This window comes from Myiozetetes cayanensis, unplaced genomic scaffold, assembly GCF_022539395.1.
Source record: "Myiozetetes cayanensis isolate MyiCay16 unplaced genomic scaffold, myiCay2020 scf22, whole genome shotgun sequence".
Taxonomy (NCBI): Eukaryota; Metazoa; Chordata; class Aves; order Passeriformes; family Tyrannidae; genus Myiozetetes; species Myiozetetes cayanensis.
In genome coordinates, this window is record NW_026087434.1 from 718,636 (window position 1) to 732,185 (window position 13,550).

A 13,550-nucleotide genomic window follows, 5' to 3' on the forward strand; every position below is an offset into this window, starting at 1 on the left:
CCCAGATGAGTCCAGCCTGCAGAGGTGTCCCAATGCTCCTGCAGCCCACAGGTCCCACGGCCGAGCCCTCCGTGCAGGCACTGGGCTCGTGGCTCCCAGGGCACATTTGCTGGGCAAGACTTCAAGAGCTTTGCAAGCAACATAAGCCGAGCTACGGGGCTCTGGAAGTGAAATGTGAGACTTGCAGCGTGTCTGGGCACGGCAGAGAAACACGAGCTGTCAAACAGCAGCACCACAGTCTAACACGAAATGTCTTTGGCGAGGAAAGAGCAACAGGCCCCTTTTCTGTTTTGCCCCAATAAATTTAAGCTTACATATTTAAGGAGTGCAGAGTCACTGCAGCGAGGGGGCTCAGACACTGCACCAGTTCCTGTCTCTTTACCCTCTTGGGAAAAGCAAAGGCTGGGTTTGGAACTCTCAAGTAGAGGTCACAGAGCGAGTGACTGGAGACAGAGTACGGCGGCCCAGAGTCAGGACTCGCAGCTTCCTTCCAGCCCTTGGAGTAGATTTTCTGTGCCACTCTCAGCTGGTCACCCACTTGATCTCTACTCCTCCACGGATACATGAGAGCCCTTGTACGACCTTCCCTCTGTATTGCAATACATCAACATTAGGGAATAAAAAAGAAAAGAGCTTTCCAAACTCCTTGCCATTCGCTGGAGCCAGTTAAGAGGACCCAGCCAAATCAAGGAAAAACATTTACTGTAGGGAGCCACTCTGAAGTCATCCCATCTCATGGGGAGAATTATGTAGGTCACCAAAAAGGCCTTCATTGCTGCCCTGCCAGAGCAGAAACAGCTCACTGAGCACAGAGCAGAGGGAACTGAATCCTGCAAGTTTGTGACTCAGAAATAAAAAGGAAAAGGGAATGAATGCTCTATCGGAGCCTGCAGCTGCTCCCAGCCACACCTGCTCAGGCATCAGAAAGCCAGCAGAAAGCAAACAAAACACTCACCACTGCCCACCCTGGCACCAAACTCACCTGCAGCAGCACCTAGACGCTCTGTGTGCCACATGTCCCTCCGTCCCAGATTAACCAGCATTTCATGTCCCTTATCTGCACTGCTCGTGCCACAGGTAACACTTTTATGGCCTTTTATTTCCAGCATCCTGGAGCCAAGGCCTGATAACGCTCACAGGACTTGATCCCTGAATATCAGGATCTAAAAACCCCAGGAGCCTGGATTCACAGCTGAATGGATGAACTACTTGGAAAATGAACTAAAAAGTCTTTCTCGGTATAACAGACATCAGACCACATGTCTCTGCCACTCGGACACTCTGGCAGTCCCCTCTCCCTGGGCACAGGCAGGACTGGGCCCCTTCCCTCCCTTCCGGATGGACTGAGACAGCCCTGCTCTGCCCCATCCTGGCTCTCCAACTTCACACCACTCACACACTCAGAACAAACACAGATATTCTCCAAATTCAACACAGAAAAGCTTTTAGAGACTTTTACCCCAGTTATCATCAGGACATGAATGAGCTCCTACAAAATAGTGCCTTCAACAAAAGAAGCAACCAAGTTCGAGATCCTTACCCTGAGTTGTCCTGTCTTCACATTTCTACTGTTTTCTCTTAAAAGATCCTTCATTTTTCTTCCTATTCTGAGTGGCAACTAAGAACAAAACACTTCTGCAAGTCAAGCTCCCAGCCTGAGATCCGAAAGACAGACAGATCTCCCAGAGGAAGCAGTAGAGTTATTTTACGGAGTGTCAGCAGCACAGCGAGCAGTACAGCACCTGGCAATCCCTGCCTGGAGCATCCCAAGGCCACGCATCAAACCACTGGCAGGGACCCCCCCTCCACCTCCTCCGCTGGTAACAGAGCTCAGGTAGGTACTGGGGTCACCTGGGAGAAGACCAGCTCCGTAAAAGGAAGGAAACCACAGAAATACGCTCGGAAATAACAGAAGATAAAGTTTAAGAACTATTTCGCTTTCCACCAATCCCCACGGGAAGCATCCCGTCCTCCCGGGCAGCATCCCGGTCCCCAGGGCATCATCCCAACCATCCTCGGGCATCATCGCAGCCCTCCCAGGGCATCATCCCCCCCGCTCCCGCCGCTCTGCGCGGGGCTGCGGCGTGGGGAGAGCGCACAAAGAGCGGGATAACGCCGGGATAACGCCGGGATAACGCCGGGATGCACCGCCCAGGTGCCGATCCCGGGGTCCCGGGGCAGCGCTCAGTGTCCCCCGGCGCCCCCACCCCTCCCACCGCCCCCGGCCCCGGCCCGGCCCCGCTTTACCGGCTCAGACGAACCCGGGGGAGCTCCCGGTGCTGCCCGGCCCGGCCGGGCTCGGAGCCGCCGCCGCTCCCGGCCCTGCGCGGGGCCGTGCCCGCCCAGCGCCCCGCCCGCCACGGGGAGGGCGCGGAGGGACCGCCCGGGGCCGGCACCGCCCGGCCCCGACACCGGCCCCGCCCGGCACCGACACCGACACCGGCACCGGCACCGGCACCGGCACCGCCCGGCCCGGCACCCGCCCCCCGCGCCGGGGATGGTGCGGCCCCAGAGCCCCCCGGGCCTCCTCCCGCGGGCCGCGGTGGTGCGGCCCGCGCGGTCACGTGAGCGGGTGTTGACGCGTTGCTTGGTAACGGGAGCATGGCGGAGCCGGCCAGGGTGAGGCGGGACCGGGACCGGCACCGGGACCGGGACAGGGAACGGGACAGGGACCGGGACAGGGACCGGGACAGGGACAGGGATAGGGAACGGCACTGGCAGTGCCACCTCGACAGAGACCGGGAGGATTTTTGTCAGGATCTTTGCTATGTCAGTGCTTGCTGGGTGACTGTTTTTGCAAATGAGATTAAGCTTCTAAATTAAACTTTCTGTGCCCTACGGCAAAAAATACCGTAGCATTGGAATTAAATCGTAAATGATAATCTGCTGTTCTGCTTTCCACCTGTGCTGCGTGCCAGGCCATGGAAGCAGAGAATGGGAATGACAATGGAGAGGGAGAGTCTGTTCTTCTGGAGGAGCAAGAAGAGTCATTTCCCCCCGAAGAGAGGTCTGTGGGGTTACAGAGCTGTTCACGGACAGGAGTGGGACACCATAATTATGTACATAATCTTATTGGTAATGTGGCTGCCCGTCCCTGGCAGTGTCCAAGGCCAGGTTGGACGGGGCTTGGAGCAGCCTGGGACAGTGGAAGGTGTCCCTGCCCATGGCAGGGGTGGAATGGGATGGACTTTAAGGTCCCTTCCAACCCAAACCATTCCATGATTCTGTGATTCCCAGGATGCCTGAGCAGTGTTTGCAGCTGCACATTCTCCTGGTGCAGTTTTATTGCTGCAAACACAAAACCAACCAGGATTGGAGCAGAGAGAAGCCTGTGGGTCAAGCACAACATGTACATCAGCTCTGACAGAACCAGAGAGGTTCTGTTGCTGTGCTGTGTACCTGTGAGGTGTTTTTTTAAAGCAGGGGTGACACAGCTTTGCCACTGTCTCTGTGCTGGTTTTAGAGCCAGGCCCTCCTGTTGATCCTTTGTCTGCTTTGCTCGTGTCTCATGGTGACAAAAATAAGCACATTTTTAGGGGTAAAGGGATGTAGATGGAAAAGCCGTTTCAGATGATGGATTTTATGTTTCAGGAAAAATCTCATGAGACTTTGTAGGACAATGTAGATGGTGACAGTTGTCCTCCTGAACAGGGTGACATGGAGCAGCCAGTAGCAGGCAGAGGAGCCCCTTCCCTTCCCTCAGGAGCATCGGCAGCAGAGCCGGACCCCTGCACAGAGCCAGGTATCAGCACAGCAGCACCTGACACCTCTTCTCCCTCTCTGATCATTGTTAATCCAGCTAGAGGCACAATGCAATGAAATCTAATCCTATTTCCTTATCTTTTTCTTTTTTTTTTTTGGCGGGGGTCCAGGGAACATGGGAGACCCCATTTCACTCCCTAGTGAGCATGGTGACCGAAGATGGGAAAAGGAATTCCAGCAGCATGGATCCAAGGAACACGAAATAAGCAGAAGTAGTGAGGGAACAGCAGAAGAAAAAGAGCTGATGGTCCTGGATCCAGAACACGTGAGAACTCCTCAGATCTTGTCATTGTTCTTTGCAGACTTGGTGATTGTGCTTGTCTAAAACGTGGAGGTGAAGGTTCAGCTGTCTGCTGAACTGCACATTTGAAAATCACTTCTGCCAAAGTATTGACTCCTTCAGTGCCAACCCCAGAGCTGCAGGTTCAGAAGGGAGCAAGGCAGTGGGTAAACCTGGTGCTCCTCAGGGCCCCTGACAGAGAAGTCCTTGCAGCAGGAGTGGGTGGGTGGGTTCTCAGAGGTAGCTCTTCTGACGTGTCTCAAATGTTCTCACTAATCACTTTTTGACATCACCAAATACCCACTGTGTAACTCCTTTCATTCGCTACAGCAAGTGTAGCTAAAATAAGAACTCAAGTGCCTATGGCAGAAATTAGATGTTTTATTTAATGGGGGGAGTATTTAATGAGGGAGGCTTCCTCATAATTTCTTTACACAAGTATGTTAAAATTTCTGAATGCCATCCTTCTTTGCAGCCTCTGATGAGAAGATTCCAGGCTGCCCTGAAGAATTACATCACCAAGCAGATGGAACAAGTGAACCTCGACCTTCATGAGCTGGTACACGGCCTCTCCTTTGCCTTCCCACAGCCCCTGCTGTCCGAGCTGCCGTGGGACAGCTCATCACCTCTTGTGTCCGCAGAGGACAGCAACCAAGGACAGCAAAGTGCAGAGGGAAGAGCTGGGGGTGGTCCTCTATGGAGCCCAGCAGCAGCTGGCCCAGCTGCAGGTGGAACTGGGGAAGAGCCACGAGCGCCATTCCCGGGCAGCCGTGGCGCGGCAGCAGCTGGAGGAGGAACTGCAGGGCCTCAGGGATGCTCACAAGGACATGCACCACAGCACAGAGGATGAACGCAAGAAAGGTGGCTGAGGCAGTGCTGGCAATGTTTCCTAATTCTGGGGCTGTGTGGAGAAATTCTTTTGGATTGAAAAATACGGTAAAATTAATCGTGAATAATGCGCTCACCAGAAAGTTTCACAGATGCTCCTGGAATTCTGTGTGCTGGGAATCAAGGAGTTGCTTACCAGGATTTTTAGCTTTGCTTGTGGAGCTTTACTGCAAAGCTGATGTAAATTCTTACGTTGGGGAGGGCTGATGTAGCTGGTGTGTGAGAGGTTTTGCTTTTGGAGCTTCTGAGTTTCTTTCCCTTTTATCTCTGTTTAAGGTGTATCCTACAAACAAACTTCTCTGTAACTATTTGCCCTCCTCCCCCGCCCCAGTTTCTGCAATGCAGACCCAGATTGAAAACCTGGCCTTGCAGCTCTTCTACATGCAGAACATGGACCAGGACATGCATCACAAGATCTTACTGATGAAACGGTCAGCAAAGAAGGCTGAGGCAGAGAAGTTCCAGGCTGAGGTGGAAAAGAAGAAACAGGTACCAAGTAAAACTGTCTTTAAAAAAATAAATACAGGTGACAATTAGTGGTGAGTCTTGGAGGATGTGCTGCCTTGTCAGAAGGAAGGCTGGAGTGATGGAGTCATGGAAGATGCATGGGGATATTTTTCCCAAATATTAAAAAAAAAAAAAAAACAAAAAAGCACAGAGGCTTTTCTAAAAAGGAGAAGAACCCCTGCCTCCCCCCAGACAGCAGCACTTACTGCCCAGAGGATTGGGCAAGCCTTAGGACAGTAAATCACTCTTCAGTCAAGCAAAGGGGGTGTGGGGGCAGGAAGATATTTAGTGAAGAAGTATCATGCGTTCAGGCCTCGAGAATTATTGTGAGTCACAGCAAATTTCACAATGGAAAGAGAACTTTGGGAATGAGCAGAGCTGGTCGGTGCTGGAGCTCCCTCTGCTGCCTTCCAGGACACAGACCGGGTATTACCAGTGCAGAATTCCATGCAAACTGTTAAAATACAGTGGGTTTAGGAGGTTTTTAACAAAGGATTTTCAAATATACGTTATTAAGATTCGCAGCATCTGGAGAAGTGGCACAGTGTAATCCATGCTGACAGGAGGGAATGTTGCTTCAGAGCTGAATTATCAATTTACTGCTGCAACTGGAATAATAACCATCAGCAAAGGTTTCATTCTCTTACAAGTTGTCCCTGCTGCAATCTTGAGTCCTTTGTGTGTGAATGGGAAAGTTGCAGTAGGAATCAAATCTGATCCAGTTGCCAATTTAATTCTTTTTCTAGCTGATGTTATCCATGTAGGATACAGTTGGTTAAGACTGAGAGTACATCACTCACCCTGAACGTTTTGGCTCTGACTCCGTAGGACCTTCTCCTAGACCAGTTAACAAGGAGAGCCTACGAGCTCCAGGAACAAATTGCTCTGTTTGAAGCTCAGCTTGTGGCCCAGGCAGAGGACACAAAAGTGACCCGGCAGGCAGTCACTGAGGTAGGAGGGGGCTTTTCCTATCTGGTTAACACTTCCCTCTGGCAGGACTGAGCCCTCTGGCCTGCCCTCATGTGGTGTGTACAATGTGGGCCAGAGTTGCATGTTTTGTTCCTGTTTGGAGGAATGAAGACTTTTTTTCTTTTCCTTTGTCCTTAAGAATTGCCTGTAAATCACTTCCTCCTCCCCTTCTCAGCAGTTTTTTCTTGCAGACCTGTGCTCTCTGGTCTGCTGTGACAATGAACCAGCCACAGTAGTTCAAGCTGTTCCTGCTCAGCATATTACAAACAGAAGAAAATAAATTGCATTGTAACATGAATTTGGCTTTTCAACACAGTGTAGATTCATGCTGTCTGCCAACTCTCTGTTCCCCAGGCTGGACTGGAGGTCCAGGCTATTAACATGGAGAAGAAGAGGTTGATAAACCACTGGAACAGCAGCTTGGCTGGAATGAAGCAAAGGGATGAGGCCTATGTTGCCACTCAGGAGCTGCTGAGGTATGATCTGAAACCAGGCCCTGGGGAGACCTCGGATAATTTGGGCAGGAGGGGTTCCAGAAGGGGCAGTGTGTCCTGTCAGGTTCAGCTCTTGAAGCTGTTCAGAATTTTTCTATTCATATTTCATTCCTTTAAAAGAGTTCCCTCACCTTTACAACACCTCCCACTCCAAAGAGTTAGATGTCAGGAAGGATTTATTTCTCACTATCAGGGTTTTGTGAGGCCTTTAGAAATCTTCAGGAAAACCTCCCCGTTGTTGCCAAAGGAAGTGTTTATTTGCTCTGGAGCCTTAAATCTTGACTGATTGTCTGAGAACAAACAATCTGCTTTTATACGGTGACATCCTGGAAGGAATAGGGGGTGGGACAGTACTGAAAGAAGGAATCCATTTTCCTGCATACATTTCCTTTTAAATCTTAATGTCTCCATCCATCTCCTGCTGACTCTGCACTGTCCCAGCAGCTGAGCCCTTACAAAGATCTTCCTTCTCGGGCAGTTGTTGGTGCAATAACGTGTTTGAAAAGAGGAATTTGTAGGTGGCTGTTCAGCACCAATCCCCGTGATGATTTTCCATCCTATTTGCCTCTCTAGCAACTACAGACGTGACCTCAGGGCCCTAGAAGGGAACATCCACGGCTGTGGAAAGTCCATCAGGAAGGAGGAGGAGAAGAATGAGTTGCTTGTCACCATCCTGAACCGGTCTCAGAACGATGCCAACGTGACAAAGAAGCTGATTGCCCAGTGCCTGCTGCAGCAGGAGGCCCTGAAGCTGGAAACTGCCACCTACACTCGTGTTCTCCATGAGACAGAGCAGGCCCTCATCAGGACCAAGATGGTGAGGAGAGTCCATGGAAGATGCATCCTTTGGAATATTTGAATTTAATACCCTTCCTCAAACAGTTGTAGTGATCCTGTCTCTGTCTTCCAACCTTTTAGGACCAAGCTGCTCACCTGGATGAGTTGGTGTCCATCAGGAAGGATATACAGAAGAGAACTTGTGTCAAAGAGCAGATGGAGAATGAAATCATGGCAAAGCTTCAGGACCAGATGATATCCAGCCAAGCTGCAAAGCACTTCTCACAGATGGCTGCAAAACTGCGGAGGAGAAAAACCGACCTGGTATGGCACCCCCTCCCCTTGGCAGGGCAGGGAACCCCAGAGCAGTGGTTCTCCAGGGGGTTTGTCAGTGACTTCATTCTGGTTTCAGGTCTGCAGTTGAAGGGCTGCTGAGTTTGTCTCCAGTCTGATTCTCCTTGTGATGTTATTGCAGGATTCTGATGTATGAGAGAGAGTTTGGCCAAAAAGGCCTGACAAAACGTAGAGTTCTTCACTTAGGAAATGGGGCAGAAGGATGAGTCCTGGGAGTATTTACTATAAAGGATTAGCAACTCTTACACACTGGAGAAAGACAATGGATATGTGGTACTTCTGTACTCCACATTAACTTTTACCTCTATACTCCATCACAGAATGGGATGCAGGCAGCTCTTGATTCCAAGGAGCAGTCCAGCCTAACCCACAGCTCTTTAAGGCATAAGTTACTCTGAGAGTGTAGAGCTGGTCCAGGTAATAAAACCAGAAGACTGAGCCCAGCATCTCTCACACTGAGCTGTGGGGCTGTTGTAGGTGAGGGATGTGTGTGCCAGCTGTGGTGGAGAAGGTGCAGTGCAGTGATGTCCTGCCACTGTTAGGCAGGTAACTGGACACACTAGAACGGGGGTAATTGCAGGAGGGATGGGTGAGGTCACTTGAAGGTTTTGGGGATTTTTAGGCTCCTTAATGCTTCTCAACAGCTGTATGGCAGAGGTGAATATTGTATTACCTGTCAACTGATGGAGAAACAAAGGTACACAGAGGGTAAGTAGGTTACAGCTTGTAGTTCAAACCTGGGATTAGAATCTCAATCCCCTGATTCCTGTGCTGGGGTAAGTAAGTGGCACTACAACTGAACGAGTGGCTGTTGGTGACAGTGATGTGTTTCCTCTCTTGATATTCCCAGGAGCTGCATTTTTACAAGGTTGAGAACGATGTGGCCCAGATTATCCTGAATGCAACTAATACCAACTGCAGTCTGACAGTCCTCCAAAACACACTCTGTGAGGTGGACAAGGAAATCAAAAATATCAGTCATCTGATCAGCTGCCAGGAAAATGAGATTGCAAAGTGCAGGGTCCTGGCTGATAAGAAGGGAGGGATCATCTGCCTGTACAACAAGAAACTGGAGATGCTTCTTGCTCAGCAGGGGGTAGGTACTTTTGTGTTTCAGTCCTAATTTTGATTTTATTCTTTGTGGTGACCACAGATGTCCCTGATAAGCGTACCTGTGTAAGTGTTGGGTAGTTCAAACTTTCAGGCATCTGCATTGTGATTTAAAAGCTGCACTAGTTAATGCAGGTGTTTATGTTTGTCAGACAGTTCTTGATGCACGTGAAGGGAATTGTAAAATGAGGGTGTGCCTGGCACAGATTCCTGCAGGGAGTTGTCTGCATCTGATGAAAATGTCAAATGCCATCAATAGTCTGGGAGGAAATAGGATCTTGTTAGAAAATCTGCAAACACTGACGAGGGCAGTGTGGAGCGGGCAGAGACATTCCAGTTCTTTGATGGTTGGCCCCATTCAGGTGATTCCCAGATCTGTCCCTGGCAATGTAAGACCTGTGTGGATACCGATGTGGAAACAAGTCCTTTCTGCAGACTTTGGAATGTCCAGATGCTGTAAACAAGCTCCAGCAGCGTCTGCCTGATTTATCCCAGACTTTGTCCTCATACAGGGGCAAGAGCTGGGACCACTGGAAATTGAGATCAACAAGCTGACCAAGGAGATAGAAGAATGCAATTGTGAGGTGATGACACTGCAGAAGTACTGGCTCAATGAGCAGAAGGAGCTGGTGAAGTTAACCCGGGAGCGGGAGGAACAAATCAGCTCCCTGGATGCGCTGAAGAAGCAGATCACCGTGATGCAGCAGAGGAAAGTGCGCATGGAAAGTACGTCATTCCCTGGCGCTTCCCTACGGCGCTCACGCGGGAGGGGAGGAAAAAGGGAGTGGAGGGTTACAGATGGGAAAAGCTGGACCTGCCTCTGGATATGTGTGAGCAGGAATGCCAACAACTCTGGCACTGCACCAGGGCTGAGCCTGGCACCTGTGCTGTTTGCACGTCGTTATTCCTGTCAGGATTGATCCTGCTGTCCCGACACAGTGGGACCCTGAGTAACAGTGTCACCTGTCACACTTCTTAAATAAAGTTTGCAGGTAGTGGGTAGGTTAATGTCACCAGCAATGACAGCATGTCCCTTGGCCAAAACCAACTCTTTTCCACAGGAGTCTCCTTCAAAACCTTCTTTGGTTTTTGGGCTTGTGGGAAAACATTTTGGCTGGACGTGGGGGACATGGGTGGCTCTGCCTGATAGCAGTTTGTCACACCTTGTCTGTTCAACCCAGTGCTCAGGGGAATTCTAAGACTTTTTTGTGTTCACCCATAGATGAAATTCAGCAGGAAACAAAAGAACAGAAGGACATCGAACGGCACATGAAGGACATGTCCAATGACTTGGTAAAGTTGAACGTGTTGATCAGGAAGAACAACAGCAGCTTTGAGGAGCTGCAACATGCCAACATGATCACAGAGAACGAGTTTGTGCACTCCCTCAAGGTACCAAGGCCTGACACCTCATTCCCAGGTCTCAACCTTCTGTGCAGATCAGAGGCAAGTCATGATCCTGGAAAACCTTCTCAGCCTGACAACACTGTATTGTTTTGTGCTTCCCAAATGTAGGCAGCAGAAAAAGAATCCTTGGAGATGCAGGAGAAGTACAGTCAACTGACTGAGGAGAAGGAAAGGCTTCTGAACAGCATAGTGGAAGCAGAGTAGGTACCAGAGAGTGCCACAATCTTGTGTGTCTGTGTCCATGTTCCTGTTCTCCTCCAGTCACCAAACTGACCCAGCACGAGCAAATGTGCTTCTGCCCTTCCTGAAGAAGGGGAAAGGACTTTAATGAATGTTTGAAACACAGAAACTGAAAGGTGCTTTAGTTGTCTCTGGGACCAGCACAAGCTGGAAGGATGTTTGCTTTAACAATTCCATCATGTGTGGGCTGGATGCTACCAAGATCTGTATGGGAAGACTCCGCCAGTAAGTCGGAGTGATTGTGCTACACTGGGCTGGTAATTGGGGTCCAGCAGTCCCTGCCAGTCTGGGCACGCTTGTCTTTACAGTCATCACCCCATTTTCTGAGTTGGGAAGCTTTCTATCAGGTTTCAGCCTGCTCTCTGTTGCCCTTTTCCATGTCCCATGTGCACATCCTTGATTTCTGCCAGCTCTGTGTTCAGAATTACCTTGGGCATGTGCTACTGCTGGTGCACAGAGATCATCCTCCCTGTGGGTTACAAAGGCTTTCCCTTTCCTTTCTTCTCTGAAGGCATCAGATCCTGCTGTGGGAGAAGAAGATCCAGCTGGCAAAAGAGATGAAAGAAGCAACGGGTTCTGGGTCAGAACAAGGTGAAATACAAGCCATGAAAGCAGAGATTCGTAGGATGCAAGTAAGGCACTGGGAAAGAGGGCTGAGGAGGGGAAGCCACACAATGTGCTCAGCTTTGGGGTGGCTGAAACATGAGGCAGGAGATGAGCAACAGGCTGGAGAAGTGGCATCTCCAGTGTCCAGGCTGGGACTCTTAACCCCCTGCAACTTGACTGAACTGAGCACATCCAACATCCCACACATCCTGCATTCCCTGTGAGTTCCCTGTGCCAGGCTCAGCGGAGTCTGGATACTCCCAAGAAATCTATTTAAATTGCAGTATCTGCCACCTGATTCTGTGACCCCAATTTATAAGCAAAGAAATGTTGATTACTAAATATTGCATCACCTTAATCACTGGTTAGGAAAGTGTTCGCTCTCCTGGCAGAGCAGCTCTGCCCCTTCATTCTTGGGATGCTTCTGCTTTTGCTCTTGCTAATGAGATCCAGAGCAACATCTGGAATATTGCTGTGGATAAGCTGACAATTCAGATCCACACACAGCAAACCAGCTTTGGATTTGGACCAAATTTGGCTTGCAGGCACTCACGTGTGACGTGTATCTGGTTTATGTTGGTGGGATGTGCCTCCCAGACAACCTCCCTCGGTGCCATTGGTAAACATTCCGTATTTTGAGCCTGGTTTGTGTCTTGGCAAACGTCAGGTCCGCTATGGGCAGCTGCTGAAGCAGCAGGAGAAGGTGGTTCGGGAAATGGAGGCGTCTGTTTCTCGCAGAGAGACAATAGCGATTCGGGGAGAGGCTCAGAGCAAGGTGGATAAGAAACACAGCTCCAAGAATGACTTCCACCAGAGGAAACAGGAGCTGAGGAGGAAGATCAGGGAAGCCCAGGAGGTGAGCAAAGCAAGCAGGGCTGCAGGAGCTCACGCAGCTGGTGTTGGCCTGTGATGAGCAGCAGTGGGCACAGGGGTGGCCGTGCACAGGGCACAGGGGAGGGCTTTGGATCTTCATTAAAAAAACCCCAACAAAGGAGTTCTGGGAGGATAGTCGGGAATGCAGCTGAACTAAAGAACTGGAGTCTGTCATTTCCTTCTCTTCCATTTGCTAGAACATTTTTAACTGCAACCAAGCCATCCTGGAGCTGGAGAACACCCAAGAGTCCCTCAGGGCCAGCTTCTCGGAGAAGAAGCAGGAATTGTGCAGACTCCAGGCCAAGGCTGATGGCCTCGACTTGGACATGGAATGTCTCCAGAATGAGAAACGCTGGGTGAGTGCATCTGCTCCCTTGCAGGACATGAGCCAAACAGAGCCTGCTGCTTCCTGCTGCTGCCAGCTCTGTCCAGCACCATCCTGACCAGGTGTGCTCAGTGTTGAATTTTAGCAACATGTTCACTGGGCACGTTCTGGGGGTTCACAGTGGCCCTCAGTTGATGCTGCCATTGTACTCAGGGCGAGGCTGTGTTCACGTGGAAACATCAGCCTGAAGGACCTCATTTGTATTGTGAAAATACCACCCTTTGTGCGTGCCAGCTGGGTACTCAGAGCCAGCTCGAGGTCTTGAAACCCTGTCCTGGCAAGGGTTGGCTTGTACGCATGGGAATTTCTCTGATTTATGGAATTCTGTGTTGTCTGTACCCCTACAACACTCGGGATGGAGGTGGTGTTTGTTTGGCTGTTGTGATGGGGAATTCAGAGCACTGTCCTTCCCTTGTCAAACAGGCTTGTCACGCCACCTGACCCAAGTCACACCAATGCCATGGCTCTTCCCTGAGTGCATATTTCCTACTCTCACAGCCCTTCCCTGTTGCTTTTCTCAGAACCTGTTGGAGCTTGTGGCCCACCAGGCGCACCAGAAACATCTGCAGGCACTGAAGGAAGGGAAGTACCGGGCCTCGGGCTGCACAGAAGAGGCCTGCAGGAACCAGCAGGAGAAACTGTGGGCACGGCTCGAGACCATTAACACCTATCGTCCAGCGGGTCCGGGAGGAACAGCCCCGGCACCAGAGGGCTCTCCAGTGGCTCAGCCACTGCTTGGGATCCAGGCTGGGGTCGGAGAAAGCCTGACAGAAACAGAGAAGAGACATGTAGTATCTGTTTTAATTTTTCTACCCGCTGCAGGCTTTGTAAATAAATACATATAAAAAAATAAACAGGTGTAGGGTGTAATATCTGTCTTGTAGGGTATAATGTTTAT

The 13,550-nt window shown here is 50.5% G+C and overlaps 2 protein-coding genes across 2 annotated transcripts in view; one reads left to right on the top strand and one right to left on the bottom strand.

Moving 5' to 3' along the window:
* TBC1D16 (TBC1 domain family member 16) overlaps positions 1 to 2,381 on the bottom strand; it is a 29,405-nt gene extending 27,024 nt beyond the window's left edge. The window contains exon 1 of the mRNA XM_050319346.1: positions 2,248 to 2,381. The gene's annotated coding sequence lies outside the window, so the exon portion shown is untranslated. The remainder of the gene's footprint in view (positions 1 to 2,247) is intronic.
* Positions 2,382 to 2,570: 189 nt separating this feature from the next.
* Positions 2,571 to 13,506, top strand: CCDC40 (coiled-coil domain containing 40). Its single transcript, XM_050319343.1, is given in 19 exon segments — positions 2,571 to 2,619; positions 3,652 to 3,742; positions 3,873 to 4,027; positions 4,518 to 4,601; positions 4,684 to 4,903; positions 5,262 to 5,419; positions 6,266 to 6,388; positions 6,761 to 6,882; positions 7,474 to 7,717; positions 7,819 to 8,001; positions 8,882 to 9,127; positions 9,654 to 9,867; positions 10,364 to 10,533; positions 10,657 to 10,748; positions 11,300 to 11,420; positions 12,062 to 12,250; positions 12,465 to 12,623; positions 13,174 to 13,320; positions 13,322 to 13,506. Coding segments are annotated over 19 exon segments (2,835 nt in total). The 5' UTR covers positions 2,571 to 2,601; the 3' UTR covers positions 13,421 to 13,506.
* The last annotated feature ends 44 nt before the right edge of the window (positions 13,507 to 13,550 follow it).